The sequence below is a fragment of the Aulonocara stuartgranti genome, assembly GCF_965226115.1.
Source record: "Aulonocara stuartgranti genome assembly, chromosome: 18".
NCBI lineage: Eukaryota > Metazoa > Chordata > Actinopteri > Cichliformes > Cichlidae > Aulonocara > Aulonocara stuartgranti.
Window position 1 is genome coordinate 30,377,424 of NC_138954.1, and position 23,565 is coordinate 30,400,988.

The 23,565-nt window shown below is 40.4% G+C and overlaps 1 protein-coding gene across 4 annotated transcripts in view; it reads left to right on the top strand.

Annotated features, from left to right (window-relative positions):
- The window catches only part of ctnnd2b (catenin (cadherin-associated protein), delta 2b), a 191,990-nt gene that overhangs the window by 150,608 nt on the left and 17,817 nt on the right, over positions 1 to 23,565 (top strand). For all 4 annotated transcript variants that reach the window (XM_082512621.1, XM_082512623.1, XM_082512622.1 and 1 more), the window contains exons 15-19: positions 6,004 to 6,190; positions 11,673 to 11,790; positions 15,120 to 15,302; positions 19,886 to 20,059; positions 21,138 to 21,288. In XM_082512621.1, the coding sequence (XP_082368747.1) occupies positions 6,004 to 6,190; positions 11,673 to 11,790; positions 15,120 to 15,302; positions 19,886 to 20,059; positions 21,138 to 21,288 (813 nt within the window). The remainder of the gene's footprint in view (positions 1 to 6,003; positions 6,191 to 11,672; positions 11,791 to 15,119; positions 15,303 to 19,885; positions 20,060 to 21,137; positions 21,289 to 23,565) is intronic.

Here is a 23,565-nt window from a genome sequence, read left to right on the forward strand (position 1 = left end):
CGTCTAGAAAAAACATTTTTGCATCAAACTTTGGTTGAAAAGTGAAAGGAGAATCTTAATAAACAAATTCAGCCTCAGACGACCAACAGGTTTGAACCCACAATCTTCTTGCTGTGCTGCGGCAGTGTTAAGGTTCACGTCGGAGAATTACAGTCCTAATCAGATGTATTTTAATATAGTTGTAGTCTGATGACTAGCCCAACCTTCATGCCTGTGGAAAGGTAGACACACAAACAGAATGGCAATCTCTGAAGTCTCAGATTCAAAGTGGTCCACAACAAGGATGTGTCAAAAAGCAAGCACTTACTGAAATACACTGGGAGACTTGAGGAATAAAAAATGAAACGAGAGCAAGATCAAGTGGGGGACAAAGGAACCTGTTGCAGAAGAGAGAAATATGACAGTGGGATGAAAGTACGCTGCAAATGAAAGATGGGAAATGGCTTCACAGACAAAGAGACATAGCCAACATATTCATTTCCCCTCCCTCCACATAACAACCTCCTGCTGCCACTCATGATGTAAGGCTGAGGCAATTAACCTCCTTCATCTGTCACACACTCATGACTGTGTGTGTGTGTGTGCGTGTGCGCGCATGTCTTTAAGGGCTTGGATGCAAGTGTTTGTGCATGCCTGAATCCATGTGTGTAAGCAAGCAATAACATGAGCCAGTGTACATCGAGGCAATATTATGTGTGCACGAGACTGCGCGCGTGTGTGTGAGAGAGAGCGTGTGTTTCAAATCAAAGATAAAATCCCACTGCCTTTCACCTCAGGGAGATGATGTCATACCCTGCACAGCGAGTAGCAATGCTGGCAAACAGCTGACTTTACTCAGGATGGGGAAAAGTCATCTTTGTCTTGCAGCTGCAGCATGACATCATTCATTGCATTTTTGACATGTGCAATATGTGTTTATTTCTTACTTATCCACTCATTTAGCATGCATTGAAAATGGAAATTCACATTGTGGGAGAGTCACTGTTTTTCATTAGAACACTGCAAGTTGCAGACATGTTAAGTCCGTCAGACCAAATTTAATACTGAAGAGCAGATCTGTCAGAGTTGTTTAGACACCACTAAGTTAAAAGAGATGAAAATAGATATTTATATGATCAAATTTTGAAATATGAAAAATGACATCAACTTACAGGCTATAACTAATGTGTGATCTATAACAATGGGAAATTACACACTGTGCTCCAACAGTTTAGCCACAGGACATTAAATGCATTATTTTTAGATTTTGCAGAATGTAGAGCTAATTGGCTATTTTCATCACAATAAGCAGCCTCTGTGTTGTTCACAGATTAGGAAATGCTACTGGGATAGACAACATCTAACACTTTAAAAGATTTTAGTAACAATTTAGGCATGCATGCATGGATTAATTGCAAATTACAAGCTCTTGCAATCCTCTTGACTTTCCAGGAAAAATGTCTTAATTCTTTGCATCATTTTTTAAATAAACATGCATGTAGGAGCTACTTTGCCCAAATATCAGACACATTTGGGCCTTTTGGCAAAACTCTGTCACCACACTGCCAAGTGTTGTGTGGGCCTCATCTTGCCCAGAAGTCATGTAGCATGCTTAACATGGGTTGTGGCAAGTATTGTGTGAATGCTGTGGGTGTATGTGTGGCCCAAATGTCACAATGTAACAAATATCTGTCTCATAAGGTGTGCATGAGAATCCAGAGATATAAAGACATTGATTCTTCAAAGTGATGCTGCTAGCAACAAGTGGAATTAAAAAAAAACATATTAAGGTTTCGTCAGAAATTTTGAAAATCTACATAACCAAAACTATCCTTATATAAACTGCTTGTAGTTTTAGTGTCATTAAAAAACAACAACTACTACTTAACATTACTGTCCAAGAGAGAAATAATCGGTGCATTGTGTTGTTTACTTAAATTACATCCGAGACCTTTGTGCCTAGCTGATTCTTCTTCTTCTTTTAGCTGCTCCCTTTAGGGGTCGCCATAGCAGATCATCTGTCGTCATCACACCTGATCTCTAGCATCCTCTTCTGTCCCACCAGCCTTCTGCATTACCTCCTTCACTACACCCATTAATCCTCTCTGTAGTCTCTTTTTCTCCTGCCTGCGTGCAAGCTCCATATTCAGCATCCTTTGTCCAATATATCCAGTATTTCTCCTCTGCACATGTCCAAACCATCTAGCTATTACCTTTCTAACATTGTCTTCAAACCACTCAACCCTAGTTCTCCATCTGAAATATATACATTTCTATTCTAGTTGATCCTGGTCACTCCCAATGAAAATCTTAACATCTTCAACTTGTCTCTTTTTTTCATGCTGCCATCTCCAAGTATACATTATAGAAGGTCTCTCCTGTAAAGCTTCCCTTTCACTCTTGCTCCTTTTCTTCTGTCATAAATCATTCCTGACACTCCACCTCTCTTGTGCACTGTCCGTTGCTTTGGAATGGTGAATCCAGGTATTTAAACTCATCTACTGTCACCGTCTCTACCATGTTCACTTTCCCACCCTTTCACTTGTCTCCCTCTCACAAACAAATGTGTTCTGTCTTGCTTCAACTGACTTTTGTTCCTCTTCTCTCCAGTGCATACCTCCACTTCTCCAGGCTCTCTTTCATCTCCTCACTACAGATCACTGTTGTTCATTCATACAGTATGTCTAAATGAAAGATTTTGATGATGCCTTATGTGTCAGAATTATGAGAACAAATGAGTTACATTTTCTTGAAACACTGTGTCTCTTTGGCTTTCAACCCCCAAGGCATTTTACACCAAAAAACTAGTCCACCCCAAGGATCACTTCCCCTGGCACAGAATAATATACTGTTGGGCACTACAAGAGGAGTGCTGTGAATTATACATCGGGGAAACCAAACAACCTGGTTAAGCAGATTGCTCAGTGCAGAAGAGCTACCTCATCAGGCCAAGACTCCACAATGGCCACTCTTTCAGTGATGAGACTATAGACATCCTGGTTAGGGAGGAACGCTGGTTTGAGTCAGGAGTCAAGGAGGCCATTTATGTGAAAATGGAACAACTGCTCCATTTTCACATAAATGCTCTTTCTCATATCTTCATGGTATGGCTCGTGAATTTTGTCTCTCTGTAGCTGCTACAGCTCTGCTTCTTGTTCTTGAAAACGAGTACTAGAAAACTTCTTCCTCAGGCCTCATTCTGAAATTGATAAGCAAACTGGTGTAAAACTCAACAGCCCTCTCCCATAGAAATCTCCAAACCTCCTCATGTATGGCATCTGGATCAACTGCCTATCCACCCCTCATTCTTTTCACTTCCTTCTTGCTAATCCTCTGCACGTCATATGTCTGTGACATCATGATTCACATCTGTTCTCCACGCTCTAATTTTCTACACTCATGAGCACCTCCTGCTCCTTCAATCTTCTTAACACACTCTCCTCACCTGTTAGCACACTTCCATTCCTGCCCTTGATAACCCTAACCTGCTGCACATCCTTTCTAGCTCAGTCTCTCTGCCTAGCCCACTGATACAAGTCCTTTTCTACTTCCTTATTGTCCATCCTCACATGCAACTCACTCAGCCTTTGCAGTTGCCAGCTGTTTTTGCTTCCCTCCTCCTGGACTACTGCTGTCTACTGTCCCTTACTATCCCATTTAGCAGGTCATATGTTAAAAGCAGGTACTAACTGTGAACATTGCTTGATAATGGTGTCTGCTCCAAAAATAATGATTAATGAGGTGTTATACTTTGAGATGATTACTCTAAAGATATTAAGGTACTAAAGTCAGAGTTTATCATTTATTATCTCTGAACAAAACCCTAGTTAGGCTGTCCTTTGATATAACAGCGTATTTTGTTAGCTAACAAGATGAGAAGTGTTAAGAAAGCATTTTTTAGTAGAATTAATGAGATGTAGTTTTTTACTGTAGCCAGTATTGCTATTGCTAAGCTAATATTCAGCAAAATCTGTACGCTTAGCAAATGGCACCTTTAAAGAGTTAAAGACACCAAAATTCGCTGACTCACAGATGCAAAAGTCAGCTGCAATTATTATATTAAATGCCAAGGTTACTGAAGAAAACAAGAAACAGCATGCCGCCTTTGGCCTGTTGAGCAGGAGAAAAAATGAAGTGGCAGCTAGTCTGTTTTGCTAACATGACACTCCCAGCTAATTGCTGTCATAGAACCAGAAGCTAATCATTTAGAAACTCCTTCTGACCACAAAGCGGGACTGCACCGTCTTAAACACACAGGGTCCAAACAGCAGACAGGGTTAAGACTGATTTGTCAAGGAGCTTAGATGGCACTCAAAGACGTGCACACAAACGCACACGAGAACAAATTCATACAAACTCACAAAGACAGATAACAGAAGCTGTAATTACAGAGTTGCTGCTCAGCCGTGAGTGAACAACACAGCTCCGAAGAGAGGACGCCTTATTCCAAGCACACACTCCCACACAGATCTGAGGATAGGATGCTTTACCACTACTACGGCTATAATTACTACCATAAAAGAGAGTGCTAGATAAGTGCAGATATGACTATGGGTGGACACTCTCAAATGCTTTAACATATAATTACAGGAATACATAGATTAGAGCGCAGGCAATTTGTAAGATGAAGGTCAACAAGAATTACGACGTTGTAGTACTTCAAGGTTATCACAATTTGCGTGCACGAGTGTGAGCTTATACATATGTGAAACCTCTCAAGAAATCGGAGTGCTCAATGTCGAAATATGGTGATTTGCCTCTTACCCTCTTTGTCCTTTTCTTGATAGGTTCAGCCTGATATGTGCACTGTATGTGTTTGTGTCTCTCTGTGGGTGAGTCACTCGAGTCAGCGAACTATATGTGTGTGTGTGTGTGTGTGTGTGTGTGTGTGTGTGTGTGTGGCAACTGGCTAGAGAAGTGGACCTTAAGTGGTAGGATAGAGGAAAGTTACTCCAGTTTCTTGGTTGGTTGGTCACTGTATGTTCAATTCAGGTGAGGATTAAGAACAGGAGAAATGTGCAGTGGAATTTTGTCTAAGTGATTTACTGCCTTTAGTACATCATTAATTACAGCAGCCCACCGGTGACTTGAAACTAAACTTTAAGGTTAGTTATAAGGCGTTAGCGTAGCAGACTTTACTCCTGTGGAAGTAAAAAGTCTTAATAGTTGGATAGTTACAGATATCTCTGCACCAGTAATTGTTTGTCTGTTTCTTTATTTGATCCATGGCAGTACAAAACAGTACATGTACATGTTTTGGGTAGTACAAAACACAGTGGTAGCTTCCTGACAGCGTTTGAGTGATACCAGAGCAGCTTCACTACAGCGTGGCGTTCATTCTACAAGTGTCTGCTGAAGGACTAGAACACCACCTTCATGAAATAATTCCTCATTTGATGTTTTAATAAATGCAGTCTAACATGTCCCGCCAACATCTTCAATAATAACTAATGACCACGAAGCCCAGATCCTAAATTTATACTCAAACAGCTCAGTGATGCTCTTGGCCCCATGAATGGGTGTATGCATCATCGGTTAAATCTAGTTACGTCTGCCTATAAGGCCACAGTTTTACTCGCTCTGTGCAAGCTTTTATTTACATAAAGGACAGAAAGGCAGAAGGATATTTTGGAGTGTTTTTGAGGGCACGTCTGAATACTGACAATGCAATGGAGAATACACAGACATCTGCATAGAACAATAACCGCTGGCGTCGTCTGCCATTGTTAATTTCATTATCCATACCTGCTTTACTTCCTGTAACATGTCAAGCTCTGGAAATGTCTGTCATGCTAGTTTTAAGAACATGTGTCTGGCTCTTCAGATTGCTGTAAAGCCAGTAGCTGTCTGTGTTGCAGTGTTTGCTGAATCAAGCAGCTCACTAAAACCTACTAAATATTTAAGTGGTTTCTGGCCTGAAGATGTTTCTGTGTCTGCCTTTCTTTCTGTCTCCTTCCTGCTTTTCCTTTTCTTTTCTCTGAACTCTTCTTTGTTTTTCAACTTCCATCTCCTTGCCATCCTCAGGTGTTTTGTGGAACTTGTCATCATGTGATGCCCTGAAGATGCCCATCATCCAGGACGCTTTGGCCGTTCTGACCAACGCTGTGATCATCCCACACTCGGGCTGGGACACCTCCCCGCACACGCAAGAGGACCGCAAACTGCACCTACACTCCTCCCAGGTTCTCCGCAATGCCACCGGCTGTCTGCGGTAGGTGTCTCTACCTGTTCCTTAGGAAAAAAAACAGTATTCACACATTTCAAGAATCCAACATACAACTGGAGAAGTCTCTTTTTGAAGATGTTGTGCTGTTCACAGTCCTACTGTTACCGGCCACATCTAAAAAAGTCTCTGTTAGTTAAAACAGTGTTATTTTTAAATTGTACGCTGTGTTATTTTTAACGCCCTATACACAGAGAGAACTGAGAGAATTAGCTGCATTTAAGATGAGTCATCGTTTGGCTTCAGAGCTGCTGTGGCTTTGCTTTTTCTCACTGGAGACGTGGTGCTAGTCTTACAGTTCAGTAGTGACACGTGCTTTTATCATTTTGTTTTGGGTCTTTTACTCCAGCACGTTGGATTAAAAATAAACCTTTTGCGTATGAAAAAATGTGAAAGCTGGTTCTGATAACACACAGTATGTCACTATTTGTTACCTGAACAACACCTGGCACCAGGATGCATTATGGGAAGAAGGCAAGCTGGCAGAGCAAGAGAGTGTGATGCTTTGAGTAATGTTCTTCTGGGAAACCTTGGGTCAGCAACCACCAACTAAACACAATACTTTGTAAAATATCCAAGAAAATTGTTTCTGCAGAAGATGGAAACAACAAACTGGTTTTGCCACTTGGGGCAAAAACACCGGGATGAGTACAACCAGACTACAAAGGAGGATATATTAGCAGCTGGTGATGTAATTTGCGACTCAAATCTAAACAAATGATTCCACAGAGCGTCACTGGAGCACGTTCAGTTTCTTCTTCAGGTTCCAGGCAAATGTCAGGCTACAAAGGAAGAAAGAAAGAGTACAAAAACACCAGGTTTTTCTCTTATACTCAACTTTTGTGCAAAATTGGATAATTGGATGTCTTTCTGCCTTAAGTAGTGACCTAAATGAAACCATGTGAGAGGTTCACACAAGACATATGTGAAACTGGACGAGGAGACTTGATCGGTTTTGCATTTTCAGAGGTCACAATCTAAAACAATAGTGATTCATAATCTTTGTATCAGTGAGAGGCTTTCAGCATTACAAAATCTTCATGATGAAATTTCTGTGGTTGACTCTGAGCTCATAAATCTTTCTGATGCAGACGTGTAAGCAGTCTACGAGACATTTTTTGATGTGCTATTCATTTGAATCCATCACAGCCTTCTACATCAAAATAAGAACAGAAAACATAGCTTGCAGTATTATGACAAGTCCACCTAAAACAGTCTGTACGTACCTTATTTGTTGAATCGACCCTGCATCTGTCCATATCCCTGCACACTGACAGCACGTTATACAACAGAACAAATAAGTTTGCTTTAATAATGCAGCAGCTCACATCATTCACTGAATTTTTTGACAGTTGGACTGGGGGCTATTTCGACACATTTCCTCTCGAGGATGTGGCACAGGGTGCAGCGGGAGCTGAGTGGGAACGCTGCCATGACTGTATTTGCATGTCTTGCTTCCTGTCGACACGCGCATGTCTGTTTGTCCCTCTGCCTAACTCGGTGTGTGGGCCATTAATCTCAGCCGCGATATATCTCCTCATCCTCCCCCAGTGAAAATAAGCTACACATACTGGCTACTTACAGAGGCTTCTGTAGCTGCTGGTGTGTGTGTGTGTGTGTGTGAGAGAGAGAGAGAGAGAGAGAGAGAGAAGGCACACATCTGATACAGCAGTGCGTGTGTGTTTTTTGATTCTAGTTGGCGTGAGTGTGTTGCAGGAGATAGCTTTGTGTGGATCAGCTCCCTAAACTCGAAGGGCTAATTCATCTTTCTCACGCCTTGTTAGGGAATGCTGGGAGTCTGATTAAAGATTGAATATTTCATGGCGGGTTTGGTATATCGCCGGCCACCTGCTCTCTCTCTCTCTCTCTCTCTCCATCTCCCATTATCCGCCTCACATTCTCATTTTCTCTCTCTCCCTCTTTTAGTCACTTTCTCCTCCCTCGCTCCATTTCCATCTCGTCCTATTACTCCGTTTCTCCTCTCCCGATCATATTATCCCTCCTTTATGCCTTTCTTCTTCTGTCTCACGCCGTCTCAGCCACACTGTCTCTCACTTTCACACAGGCACATTTTCTCCCTCTGCTAACTTGCTGCTTCACGCCATATGCTGTTGAACCGGCTAACGGGAAGAGCTAAAACTTGTGCTGTCAGACTGCTGAATGTGAATTATGTGCATTGAATATGGCAGCTAATGAAGAGACAGTTAACCCATTTATTCACTGTACTTGCAGACATGCCTCTGCCACGCTTCTGGGACAAATTACGTCACTATCTGGTATCAATATGGGTGAATGAAGGCAAGAATGTGATTCTTTTAAATGCTTCTCATCAGGGGACATTTGAACCTTTCTCACTGAAACTACACACAGAAATGCAGCACCAACTCTTGCAGTCTTATATAATAAGGCAACAGGCTTTTCTTTAGCTCTCAACTGATCTACCATCAGTCCATAGAACGAATGATCTGTGTGGGTTAAAGAATACATTGAAGGCCTGTAATAATCACTGACTTGATATAGCCTTTTTGCAGAATCCTTCTTTACAATGATTTTTTGTGGACTTTCTTTTGCTTTGTTGCTTTGTTACAAAAAACATTTGCCATTAAAATCTGAAAGCAACAATCTAAATTGTCCATTATGTAGTCCCTAAATGAGCAAAATGAGAACTACTGATGGATTATAATGCAGTTTTGGACATTAAATTGCTCCATGTACTTGTAGATACATCCTGCCAGCTGTCAAAGAGAGAACTAAATGTGCACACAAACAAGGGCAAAGCTAAATAAATATATCGAATGAGACTTTGTTTTTTGATTAGAGAATTAAAGATTAGAGAAAGACAAAGAAATAGGCTCTTCAAAGAGTGACATTTTTGTCGATGGACATTTTCCCTCAGCTGTAGCGGCACGCTGTGGGTTAATCAATTGTGCTCGCTTTTAAAACCTGCTTTATAGACATGTAACCTTTGTCCTGCATTGTGATTCTCTCCTTATTTAGATTCTTCACACCGAAAGATCATAATGAGAGATAATCTGTAGCAGTGGTTTGCAAGGGAACGCTTCAGAGGGATTAATTATCTGTAATTGAGTGTGGTTAATTAAACTGAATCTATTAGCAAGTAGTAGCCAAAATGTGGGAAATGTCTGCAAGAAAGAAGTATATAAAGAGGTTTACAAATATTCTTAAGTGTTCTTTACTTTGGCGTTTATCGGCGTGTGCCCTGTGTGGCTCACAGTGCTTTTAGTCAGTGTGTCTGTGTGTTTGGGCTCAAGACAAAAAGAGAAAGATTCAGACTAGCACACAGATTGTCAACAACCTGAAATATTTAAGCAATTATTTGACAGTATAGTGAAAATATAATGCTCTCATAACTTAATAAAACTGAGAGACATTCCGCTGAGGGTCAGAATTAAACAGCCCGCTGCATTACTTAAACATGTAACTTCACCGCTACATGTTTGGAGGTTTTTTTGCATTACATTTAAGGTCAGGCCTCTCTCTCAAACTCTCACCAATACATTCAGAACTACACGACCTCAACAGACTTGGGTATTAAAACAAACATGACTGGCTATTAAAAAAAATCCAGAGTGATTCCATGAAGCTTTGAAAACTGGTAGCTTTTATAAACACAGCCTGGGAGTGAATAAAAATGGCTTTTGCCTTTTTGTTTAGGACGAGTAGCTTGGGATCAGACATCTAACCATTTACCAGTACAGGACCTCATTCAGTTTATACACTGGAGAAACTAACAGTTAGAGCTTTTGCTGTTCTACCATTTCTTCGTGATTTTTGTCAGTTGAGTTTTGTTTTTGTCGTTGTAAGTCCAGTGACACTCCATTAAGGTCTTTTTTTTTTCTTCCCGTAAACCCTCAATAAAATATTTTTTTCTTACTGAATGCACCTTTGTTTTTACTGGTTAGGCTTTTTGATGCTGGTTATGGTAGAGAAATACTTCAGCCACGCCTCCAACAGTACAAGTGTTTCTCTTTGTGTTCTTGCTGGATAATATCTAATTTCCGCACTGTATATGCTTGTTTAAATATCGAGGGTTTTATGTTCTACATTTTTCTCTCTTATTCATTTCACTGTTGAGAAGAGTTGATAAATGTGAGGCTTCTAATCCTCCCACTGCAGGCGAAACACCTTTTCCATTACATCGATTTCCAGCAACATTTATTTTTAGGAGGTGTATGTCTATATCGGCCAAAATTCTTAATGTACACATGTGTGTTAGAGTTATATTTACATCACAAAAGTAGGGCAGGAGATATTGTTGACTGACTTTCCAACAATCACAACTTACTGTGTTCAGCTGTGGTGCTACTCTGCTACATGTGCTGCATAAAACAACAGAGTTGTAAGAGTTGTAAATTGTAAGGTAAAAATCCAACAATAACACGAGAGAAAACCCCAACAATCAGACAACCCCCTATGAACAAGCACTTGATGACAGTGGGAACAAAAAACTGCCTTTTAACAGGAATAAATCGAGGCAGACCCAGGCTCAGGGAGGGAGACGGGGCAAAAGACTCAATGTAAAAGAGAGTCAGAGATTGATAATAACTAATGAATAAATGCACAGTGATGTTTAAATACACTGAGACTGACAAGAGGTCAGTGCAAAAGAAATGCTCAGTGCATCGTTGGAAAGCCCCCAGCATCAGTTTTAATTTCTCTGAATTGACTTGATAGCTACTTTTAAGCTAAATGCTATTTTTGTGGCCAGGAAAAAGTCAGTACTGGACACAAGATACACAGAGCACTTGAATTAAGGAAAGGGTAGTCTATGATTGTGTGTTAAACAGTCTAAAACTTTTTAAATTGCCATACTGGTAATACCTGATTATAATCGTCTTAATTCCATATTTTTGGATGCCCATTGGCTGATAAGTTTTTTTTTTGTCTACTTTGAAAGCATTTATTTTAAAACGGTAGAAAATTTGTGAAGCCATTAATAGTGCACTATTTTTGAGTTTTGTATCTGCACATTAACCACACATTGTAATAACCTTCACTATCATAAATAGCCAATTCAGAGGCAATGGAGTATTCGGATGTTAACAGAGTTTACATAACTTAATTAAATGCATAATTGCCATTCATATTTCTGCATTTGGTGTTTATTTGTGTGACAAAATGAATTAGAGGTGTCGTCTTGCAGCTAAACAGCACCATGCCTTTTTAAATTAATTTGTTATTCTCTGAGAAAAATCAAATGCAGAGCTTTGTCTTGGTGCCATTTCTCACTGACACTGAGGGCACAAGCATTTCCTAGCCATCTCTAATAGCCTGACATTTAAAGGACATTACATCCAGCCTCTCTCCTCTCTGTCACACAGACAAGCATTTCCATACATTTCAACAAGCACATGTGCTCGCACTCAGAAAACCTGTGAGGAAACAAAAACTAATGGGCAATTTGGTGTGTGGAATCTTCTAAAAGCTGTTCTGTTTGTCTGTTTTACAGGAATGTGAGCTCTGCAGGTGAGGAAGCCCGTAGGAGGATGAGGGAGTGCGAGGGTCTGACTGACGCTCTGCTCTATGTCATCCAGACCGCTCTGGGGAGCAGCGAGATTGACAGCAAGGTAATGCACATACACACAAATGAACGCAAATATCTGCAAGGCATACAAACTCAAATAGCCTCTAGCTCATTCACACACACACACACACACACACACACACCTGCACACAGTAAAAGAGAATGATGTGGAAGGGCCCTGCAAATGTGTTTGTGTGTGTCCTCTTGTTTGTACACATATCATCAAGAACTCAAATGCACGTGGTGCTTTTGCTTTCCAAACATGTGTACTATTTATGATTTGCATAAATCTGCAAGTGGAAAATGCAAATGTGTTTAATCTTTTCCCTCACAGACTGTATGCGATCACTGTATATGCATAATCACTCTCAATCATGTTCAAAGCTTGCAGGCCACAAATACGCTGCAAAAAATGATGCACAGGTTAAAGTTTTTTGTTGCTACATTCACAGCACACAAGCTGTATCCAAAAAGCTGTGTAAGATTTAATGATTTGCAAATCAGTTGATCCCTGTATTCATTCATTTGTTTAAATACTCCAAAAAAAACATTTACCAGTACAAAGATCTGACCTCAGTTGTTGTGAACCAGTTTCAGACCTGTTAAAATTGGTGCCTACCCTAATCCAAGATAATATTGACATAAACATAACATAAACATAACTCACTGTCCAAAGAAGTTTGAACTATTTTTAAACATTTAACTCAATATAGTTGTGAAAAAACATTTTTTAATTTTAATGCCAACAACAGGATTCAGGAAACTTTGAGCCATGACTGGAAAAGCTGAAGTTTAAAAGTTTTTAAAAAATCTTTTGTGTATTCTTTTGAGTGTCAGGTGTAGTGAGAGGAAGACTGTTATGTCAGTCTGCAGTAATTCATATCTGTCAGTGTGGCTCTGTTCTGTTTTTGGACAGCAACAGTAAAATGCAACACAGAACACAGCAAGCATTAATAACAGATATTAAGTCACATACAGCATGAAATAAGGAGCAGAGGTAGAGGTGGGTTGCACAGCGGCTTGCAGATGTTCTGTAACTGTGATCAATTGAAGATGCTTAAATAACGCACCCTACGTGAATTTTGCCGATTGGATGTATAGAAAGCTAAGTAATGAGGTAATGTCATTTGGCGTCTAGATGAGATGATCTGCCAGGATCATGGCTGAGGTCAGTTGAGCTATGACAGTGCTCAATGTGTGGACTAATTATATATATATTGGCAAGAGATGAATCACTTCATTGGATATAGAAGGAACAAAAAGAAGACGGGAAGACGTTCAGCAATAAGTGTGAATATGTGGGGAAATGATTTGACAATTTAAAACAACACTGCACTCTCTACGCACTGTTGTTGAGTTAATGTGAAGGCCATGTGAAAGTTGTAGTGACTGACTCTGAACTGAAAGTTGGCGACTATGTGCCTCAGCATCCACAAGGTTACTTCCACTTTAATATGATACCATTAACAATTGGCTGTGGAATATTTAGTAGGCAGGAAATTTCACGACGGTACGTGTTGCACTAGTGGCATCCTATCAAATTCACATTCAAATTTTATTTGTCACACGCAACCATTAGAGTTGGATGTCTCGAGACTGGTCGTGGTCTCGAGACCCGAGACCACTTTTACGTGGTCTTGGTCTTGTCTTGGTCTCGACGGACTTTGGTCTTGGTTTTGTCTTGGTCTCGGATCCCTCGTTCTTGTGAGACCGTAGAAACGGGTGAGGAGGGCTGTGCGAGTGCATCGCACTCGTAAACGAAGCAGAATCTGGCTGCAGTTTAAAGACTTTTTTGTCTCGGTCTCGTCTCGACTTTGTCTTAGTCTTGACTCAGTCTGTCTTGGTCTCGATACCCTCTGGTCTTGGTATTGTCTTGGTCTTGGTCTAGGCGGTCTGACTACAAGTCTAGTAACCATATGCAGTATGACGTGGTGAAATGCTTATTGCTGTGCAATGCCTGACCATTAAATGACAGTAAGAATTCACAGTAAGATTTACAGATTTACAGATTACTACAAAATTTACAGATTTTAACTTAGAAATTTACAGTAAAATGTGCAAATAAGAATTTATGAAAGACATTATAAGAAGTGTGCAAATAAACAGAGTGCGTGCAGTCCTACACCTGGTTCAGGACCCGAATAGCCTGGGGGAAGAAGCTCCTCCCAATTCTCTGTGTTTTGGCCTTAAGGGAGTGGAAGCGCTTCCTAGACCTCAAAAGTGAGAAGAGTCCATTGTTGGGATGGGAGAGGTCCATCATGATCTTCCTTGCTTTGGTCTTGCATTGCTTGGTGCAGATGGACAGCAGGTCAGAAAGCTCTGATCAAATGATATGTTCGGCCGAGCGCACCACTCTTTGCAGATCTCATCTGTCCTGCTTGGTGCTGTTTTCCAAGCCAGGTCCAGATGTTTCCCGTCAGGACGCTCTCGATGGTGCAGGAGTAAAAGTTCTTAAGCACCTTCAGTGGCTGATGAAAGTCCCTGAGTCTTCTGAGGAAGAAGAGACGCTGCCGGGCTTTCTTAACCAGGGTGTTAATGTGACCAGGACCATGACAGGTCCTGAGTGATATGGACACTCAGGACTTTCACTTTCACATTCCAGTGTACCACACTGGAAGTCATTGAGCTCCTGAGAGCGACCCAGTCTTTCACAAATGTTTGTAGAGTCTTTGGTCTTCATGCTTCGGTGCAGATTTTATACATCTGTGGCCATGAAAGTAATTGGAACGCCTGAATTCACCAGAATTTAATTGAATTAAGTGAAAATTTTTGTCGATTTAGTGTAATTTGGGGATTTCACCATCAGCAATAGGGAGCGATCTAAAGCCTTTTTGATTTAAAAATAAACTTTCATTTTGTTTCTTTGTTTTCTAGTCTTTTTTTTAAGAGTGTACCATGTATTACTCAATCCAGATGGTCAGTGACACAGAAACATCTCTAGCGAGAGTTTTTCAGCACGCTTTTATTTGAGCACATTTGCATCCATGTGTATATGTTTCTGTGCCACAGATACATGTGTGTTTGATGGTGTTTTTGTGTTTCTAGCTGTGTGGGTGTTTGTGTGTGAGTTTGTGCGTCAAGTGGAGGCCCTTCACAAGTAGATGTGAAGTTTTTAATCCGCAGAAATCCTTCACAAGATCAAAGACTGTGACTGTTGACTGCATAGACACTCACAACAATAGGATTAGCGTGCGTGTGTGTCTCTCTTTTTATTATGTGCGCTGCATGTGTGTCTATCTGAGTTTATTTGCTGTGTATACAGTCCGGTCCAGAGTTTGGTTGGGGATGTTTTAGTGGTGGCCATCTTTCTGTCCGTCACCTCTGTGTCTTTCTCTTTTGCTCTCTGTCTCTTTCATTACCTCCCTCCATCAGACTGTAGAGAACTGTGTGTGCATCCTGAGGAACTTGTCGTACCGTCTGGCTGCGGAGACCTCTCACAGCCAGCAGGGGGGGTCGGAAGAGTTGGACGGCTTGTTATGTGATACTGGAGGGAAGGACGCAGAGAGTTCGGGATGTTGGGGCAAGAAGAAGAAGAAAAAGAAGGGACATGACCAGGTGAGAACAGAAGAATGGAGAAACTGGTCAGCATTCATTGTCATATAACAATCTGATAGATTATGACTGTGGTGACAAATACATGGTGGCTGTTTTCTCTGAACAGTATTCTGATAAAGGGAAAGACCTGAGTGACCTGACAAATCTGGGGATAATGCTAACATACACAGGTATCACACTGAGCAGTGACCACGAGAGCTAAAAATGCTGAATAAATATCTGCAGTCCCTTACGTGACCATTTAAGACTGGCTCCAAAAGCTAGTCTATAACAAAAAGGCATTTTCCCAAGGTGCATCGCAACCTTATTATTAAACACTCAAGCTTTGAAGTACGTAGTGCACCCATGTGAGAATATTTCTGTGTCCTGCCTCTTACATGCTCTACTCAGCCAGCCGCACCCTTAGCTCTTCCAAACTGCAAGAAGATGACTGATGCAAATGACACAAATTTTGTCTAGAGAAATTGGAGATTTACATGTGCTTTTAGAAACTTTCATGTGTGTTAAGAAGGAAGTAGCTGCAGTAATCAAAGGTGACAGTTACCTGTTGACTTATGCTAAAAAGTTTCTGCTGCTGCTCATCTGATCTGTGAAATCAACCTGGTGAAGTCTGCACAATGGCTAATATGATTAATGCGTTATTTATTTTATGTATTATTTACATTATACTGTATTTTACAGCTATTAAAACCCTTTGAAATATTTTTTGAGGGATCCCTTTGACTGCTTCTTTTCAAAACCAGATAAATTGGCAGAAAGTTTTTGCATTCCACCATTTTTGTCTAAATGTGGTCCCTTTGACCTCCAACGAACAGCTTGATTTACTAACGCATTCCACCAGCGCAGACTGGGTTTTGTATAAAAAAAAAAGTACTGTTGGCATTTACAGGGAGAAGAGAGGTAAGAGGTGGGAACTTAAAGATTTTTGCACGTTTTCCCTGTTGCATATTTATTTCTGTGAGTTTCTTTCTTGGGGGGGAGAATATTTACATGATGACTTATTTACATTTGGAAAATGTACTGCTAATTACTGCTAATTGTGACAGTATTTACTACAAAAAAGTCATATTTTTTGTGCTTGATATTGAGATGAACTCCCTGCACCTGTGCTGTTTAGTAATTCTGGCCTTAGACGCTAAAATCAAGACTTCAAAATGGGACTTGAGATACCAGTGACTAGCATTTTTTTGTATCTGAAGTGGCTGATCTACAGCTTGTGTTTTCAGTTTATATATATATATATATATATATATATATATATATATATATATATATATATATATATGAACTATGGATGAAGGTGCTTTTTTTATTGAAGATAAAGTAGACTGCATAAGTATTTTCACAAACCAAGCACTGGGGACACTAGAACCGATGCCCCCGTTCAGACATCCAGAATCAAATGGTGAAGCGCATTAGTTCACATGCAAACAGGTTTCTCATTACAAACTACCCAATTTATTATATCTCAGTTAAGTGGAAGTGTTGGAACGTAACTGTAAAATCCAAGTCAAGCATGCAAATTACTGCCTCATTGCAGAGGAGAGGACTTTGAGTCCCCATCATGTGAACTCTAGGAAGCATCAACAAATGTAGCATGGCAGCCACCATGCAGAGGTGACAGATGGCTAGATAGTTACATTAGCTCAAGTTGCTGTTATCTTTAGTGTCAGACGTTTTCTGTGTTGTGCTTTTTTGTAGTGTTAATTTCACCAATAAAAAACTATGATGATTCCAAATTCATTCGCCTGCAGCATAGAGTGCAGTTTGACGTGATGATGCTAAGGGGCAACAGTTTAGGGGCAACATTTGGATTTTCTAAATAGAGGGTCTGTTTAAGCGACCGTGGCTCAGGGGGTTGGGAATCGCATCTGTAACCGGAAGGTCGCCGGTTCGATCCCTGGGCTCTCTGTCCTGGTCGTTGTGTCCCTGGGCAAGACACTTTACCCTACTTGCCTACTGGTGTTGGCCAGAGGGGCCGATGGCGCGATATGGCAGCCTCGCTTCTGTCAGTCTGCCCCAGGGCAGCTGTGGCTACAACTGTAGCCTGCCTCCACCAGTGTATGAATGTGAGAGTGAATGAATAGTGGTATTGTAAAGCGCTTTGGGTGCCTTGAAAAGCGCTATATAAATCCAATCCATTATTATTATTATTATTATCAGAAAACACAGAAAAAGAGAAAAATGTGACAAAAAGGACTTTAAAGTTGAACTGGTGAAACAAAAACAACAAATTATTTGTGAATGGATTAAATCTGATCTGTTGATAATTGAACTATAGAACAATCACATTTGTATCTGTGAGCTTTGTGTTGTCCTGGTGTTTTTAATTGGCACTTTGATTACTGGTTTATCTTACAGTCTTGGTTTCCTCCTGTTACTTTATCGCTTTCTCTGCCTGTTGTTCTTCCCCCGCTCAATCCACACAGATATCACATATAGAATTTTAATGGCCTCATAAAAGCCTTCCTTTATGAGGATTTCTTTTATGGTTTGTTTAATGCTTGGGCTGTACCAGTGGGTATTCTCTGACAGGGGTCCATGCTACACTAATTAAACCTAAGTAACAATGTGTCGGCACAGATAGGAGAGTGGTTAGTGTTTAATACCATTGTGTTAAATGTAAGTCCCAAGATACAAGATGTTGCAAAACAGTATCCTGGGCCTCTCGCAGAAAAGACTACATTTTATGGGTAACATTTCCTAGTGAAATAAAGTTCATAAAAATGGTATTACTTACCACCAACGTACATTTATAACAGCTGCCCTCAGTTAAAATATTGCTGTTGATTTTCTAAGACGAACAGGTATCAGTGTGAAGTAGGGACTCATGCTAACTAGCAGCATCAGGACGTTATGTCTTTACTACCCGTTTCCAGATTTAAAGATGCTGGTGTGTCTCTGAGTTTCCAGGCTCTGTCCATCTGTTTCATCCTCTGTTTAGTTAAAAAGTGAGAGCTCTTCTAGTTGGCAGAAACCAAACGGCTGCCTTGGAGAAGGCTCTAACCTCTTGTCATGCTAATAAGCAATCAGCATCACATTCTGGTTGAGTGGAAGATGTCTTTTACCACTTCTAGTGAAGCTGCAGGGATTGAAATTCTGGCACTTCCGGTGGGTGAATTGCTCATTAGCCCTGCATGCTCCTATTTTTTCTCTCTGTCATTTCTAGGAAAGGCAGAAAGAGAGAGAGGAGATCTTTATAAATGGTAGCAATGAGCCATGGCCTTTAACTAATTTGTTGAGCTAACCGTTTGCAAACTCGCATGCAAACCAGGCAGAACCAGGGAGATGAAGGATTTTAAAAGTAACCCTGAGATCAGATCGTAAAGAGACAAATCATAACCTCTCCAAACAATAATATATCAGGCCTCTCTCTCCCCTCCATGTGTGTTTCTCCACTCCAGTGCAGCTGTGGATGATTACCATGAAGGAGCGATTGGGGAGCTTGTTGGAGAGGGAAAAAAACTCTATCAACTGTTGGGTAATTAGAGAAGAGAGGAATAAGGAGATGCTAAAAATGACAAAAGGAAGTGATGGAAGACGGGGAAAGAGAAATCACGGGAAGAAAAATGACCAAATTTTCAGTGCCATGTGTTAGCATTATAACACAGACTATAACAAATGCAAAGAGAATGGGAGAATTGTATTTTTTGTTATGAAAAACAAAAATATTAAGCAATTACCAACATAACTATAACTGTTGCTAAGCCCATTTGTCTGGCTCTGAGCTCTAGCTAGCTTTAGCTTAAGCCGCTTAAATTTGTTAGCTTCTTTAAAATATCCATATTTAGCTAGGTGGTGTTGATTTAAATGTCTGATTAACCTTTTTGTAGTGGCCGCTCAGCTTACTTTGACTAACATTGTGTCTTCACTTGTACTGAAGAGCTTCTGTGCTAACTATTAGTTAGCATGTGAGTGACAATGGGATGTGTATTTCTTGCATGCCTGAGATAGACTGAAACAGCTGGTATTCAGGCATTCATGAGCCCAAGCTGCAGCTGCATTTATAACACGGGATACTCGATTACTCATGGGCAGGACAGCGGTGTGGTGTTTATTCTGCAATTATGCATTATTTAATAGTTTTAAAATGAAATGCCCAGTAATTTAATAACATGCCACATGTAGTAAACTGTATATGTGATTCTATAATCCCAAATTGATTTCATAAAAGCCCGTCCCAATCTGTATTTAAAATATAGTGCTACTTATAGCTTCAAAAACTAATGGTGCTGCATATGAAAATATGGAACCAGCTACTCATTTGTTAATTATGTTGCAGCGTTACTGTGAGCTCTCCTGCATCTGAAAGATTTTTCACATTTATTATTGATATACAGTATCTGTGTGTTTTTAAAAAAAAAAAACATCATCCAAGCAGGAGTAGATGTGAGATTTCAGTCACCGATGAGAGTGGGGAAAAAAATTGCCAGTGGTCATAAGTTGCTTGTGACAGTGAATCTCGTCCTTCTCCTCTCCCGTTATTGCCTGAGGAGACCGTGCTGGCACTCCACCGCTGTCAAACCTCACCTCACAGAATTCTGAATGCTTTTCTTTTCTGAATTATGTGTCATCTTCCGCAGTGGGACGGCGTCGGCCCATTTCCAGACTTGGCGGAGCCCCCGAAAGGCATCCAGATGTTATGGCACCCCACCATCGTTAAGCCCTACCTCACACTGCTGTCTGAGTGCTCCAACCCAGACACCCTGGAGGGAGCAGCTGGGGCTCTGCAGAATCTAGCTGCTGGCAGCTGGAAGGTAAGAATGCAGTGCAGTGGCTGAATCATTCAGATACTAAATGGCATCTGCAAGATGCTCTCCAAGTTCCAGTAGGTGCCAAAAACACTCTGAAAGTAATAATATAATAATATAAAAAGCTTAACCACTTCAGATATTCTTTTGATTTTGTGATGAAGAATGATGTTATCATTTAACTAGCCCTTTAAGATTTCCTCTTACCTGAGAGCAACAAGTAGTTTCAGTACATTGTGTCTGAAATCAGCATTTGGTAAAAATAAATGCAAAAGAAAGAAAATTGCCTTTTAAAGCACTAATTCAAAGTTAAGAGCATTTGTAATGTATAATTTGCTGTTAATTACACCGCTGATGAGCAGCATGATGGTGCAGCACCTGTTGCCTCACTAATCCTGGGTTTAAATATGCTGTCCCCCAAGAGTCAGACCCGTCATCTCCTTCACAGACACATCCCCAGTTTACGCTTGCGTCTGTGTCTTGATCATGTGCTTTCACATTTTGTTACTGCCCACATCACTTCTGCTAGCGTGTCAAAGGGCACAGTTATACCATCAGTTGCTTAGAGAGGACGACGAAAGAAAACAGGATGTAACCTCTTGGCATCAACAGAACGAAGTCGTTTACACCTTGCGAAAGGGAACACTGTGACTTCCACTGTTGACGTATTTACCTGTTTTCTCTTTGTGCGGTACGGATAAGGGCAAAGCAGCAACCTCAACAAAACAGAAGCCTAAAAAAAATGCAGTTCCTGCAATGGACATCTAAGAGTTTCAAAAGCAAGTCATTGAAAGGCGCAGCCTTAATTCATGGGTAATTTTTATATAACTTATCAGGTTGTTTATCAGTTTGTTTCTTAGCACTAATTAACTGTATGTGTGTCTGTGCAGAACAGGTGTACAGTTTATGTGTACAGTTTAGGTGTACAGCAAGCTAACCAAGCTTGTTAGCATTAGCGGATAGCTTGGCACTTTTATCCAAATATGACAATTTGTGGTTCCGAAAAAATGAAAATGGATTTGGCAAAAATGATACAAATGAATGTCTTCTGACATCTCTGTCCACCTCTCCCTGTCCTGCCCAGTGGTCCGTCTATATCCGAGCTGCAGTGCGCAAAGAGAAAGGACTCCCTATCCTGGTGGAGTTACTGAGGATAGACAATGATAGGGTCGTTTGTGCTGTGGCTACAGCCCTGAGAAACATGGCTCTGGACATCAGGAACAAGGAGCTAATTGGTGAGTAGCCACACTCGCCCCCACCTGTCCATACAAACAAATCTACACAGTCTGAAAAAGATGACGGGGTAAACAAACCTTCGAGAGCAAAAACACACTCTGACAGTGGAGAAGAATAACATCTTTATGGTCTTTTTCTGGATATTAGGGAGTAATTAAAAATAAATTTCTCTGTAGACTAGTTATCTTCACGCACTGAGAGAATTACTCCCCTGCTTCAGTACATCCTTATGATATTGGTTTCTGCAGACATGTTTAAATGTCATGTTTAGCATCTATAAAAGTTGCAAAAATATTACATAGTGCATCATCGGTCTTTAAATTTGTTTCTACTTTGTAAGCAGAAGGTAGTGTTTCTTGGACTGATCGTTTACTGCTACGTGTTCCCTTTGAGACTAGGTGATGTCTGTAATAACTCTGCTTTTCTACTGGTCCCCATAGCAACCACCACATGTTTCCTTCCACTTATTCCCTGATGCTGAGCGTCTGATGGTCGATGTGATGTTTCTCTGTGTGAATGCAAGCGTCCGTGTGCAGGCTGTAATGTTAACTTTTCTGCCGTGCTGCTATGGGGCATGCAGGTATATTGTGATAGGACACATTGCTTTCCCCTCAGCCATGTTGTGTGATGTGCTTCTAATGCAGTTTATCATGTAAACACATGTGTAGCTGAGGCCTCAGAGCTGTCAGCAGCAGATATTAATAGCATCTGCAGTGAAAGGTTTGCTTTGAGCCAACTAACGCAGACGTTCACTTCCCAGTGTGTTTATATCTTTGTAATTATAGCGGTATCAATCATGATAATTAAAAAAAAATCTGAGACACGCACATCAGAATGTTAAACCAATCCAGTGCCAGTACAGTTACACAGTTCATGACAGCTTATCACTTTACTGCAGCATCAGCTTATCCACGCACTTTACAGCTGAGCGCGGTGAGTACAATAACTAGCACTAACAATATTCACTCTTCTGCTTCTGCAGGTGCTCTTCTCACACGCAATGAGAGAATCACTTCCCACAATAAACAAGCTGAGTTAGTGAGTCACTGACACAGGCGTAGTTACGGTGTTGAATCACCGGGGACCAGTGAACTGTTGGGGGTTTAATTTTATTGTGATTTGTTTTCTGTGCCCTGTGCATTGGCTCACAGCTGTTCTTTTCTTTGTCTAGTTTTACTTTAAAGTTTGTAGCTGGCCTTGTTGAATTGCTGCAGTTTAATGATCTGTTTTTAGATGTTCAGTGATATTTCTACTCTAGTATTTTCTTCTTTCTTCTTCTCTTTTCACTGTTTGGATTATTGAAGATTGTCCCTCCAAAATGAATTAAAGGAATTAATTAAAAATAAATAAAGTATAATAAATAAATACACAGGAAATGTCTTTCGTGTTAGTCTTTTTCTACCTGGTCAAATTAGAGAGCAGAAAAGCATCTGTAGTCCGTGTTCTGGGGAGTTTCCGTCTAGCTGTGATATTTAGTTGCAATACCTGCAGTACCTCCAGGTGCAGCCTTATTTCCTAAGGTGTCGCCACAGCTGATGGAGCCATAAAATTAAAAAAAACAAAACAATTAAATATAATTAAAATGATTCTGTGACAATAGGAAACTCCTTTTTACAGTCTAGCCTTTTTCGTTTTTTCTCTGTTGATCTCAGCGTTTTTTCTTAACAATAATTTGAGCAGTGAAAATGACTGATGAATCTTTCCAGTACTGCAATTTTGTGGCAGTAGCTAAATCAGTGTGTTTATGTGGTTCTTATCTACCCTTAACTTCAGTAATTGGTTATACCAGTTTATTTGTCGATTGCTTCGATTATCTAGAGATAATTGATTTTTTGATCTGTAAAATAGGAAAAGTTAGAAAAATCTGACCTGAGCCATTGTATTGCTTTCACTTAATTATCACTTAAAACTAAATGTGTATTTTAAAATAGTAGTAGTGCTTTGTGCTCACAGTTATCCATGTCTTCCAGCACATCATGCTTCAGATCATTTCTCTGCAGCAGTCATAGAAGTAGCTAGTATCACTGCAGTCACCTAGAGCAGCACTGCATCATCACTTGCTTTGCTGTATTGAAGAAATTGATCTGGATGTGGATAAAAATGTAAAGAGTTCTTCCTTTGCTCATGCTCCAAAAATTTGTCCAGTTAGGTTTTGCTTATTCTTGCTGGTCACATGGCCGTCCCTCAACGCTCCTGCTACGACGTAGAAATAGTAAAGTTTTATTGTAAATTAGTAACAGTTTCTTCTTATATATTATGTACAGCAGCAGTAAAAC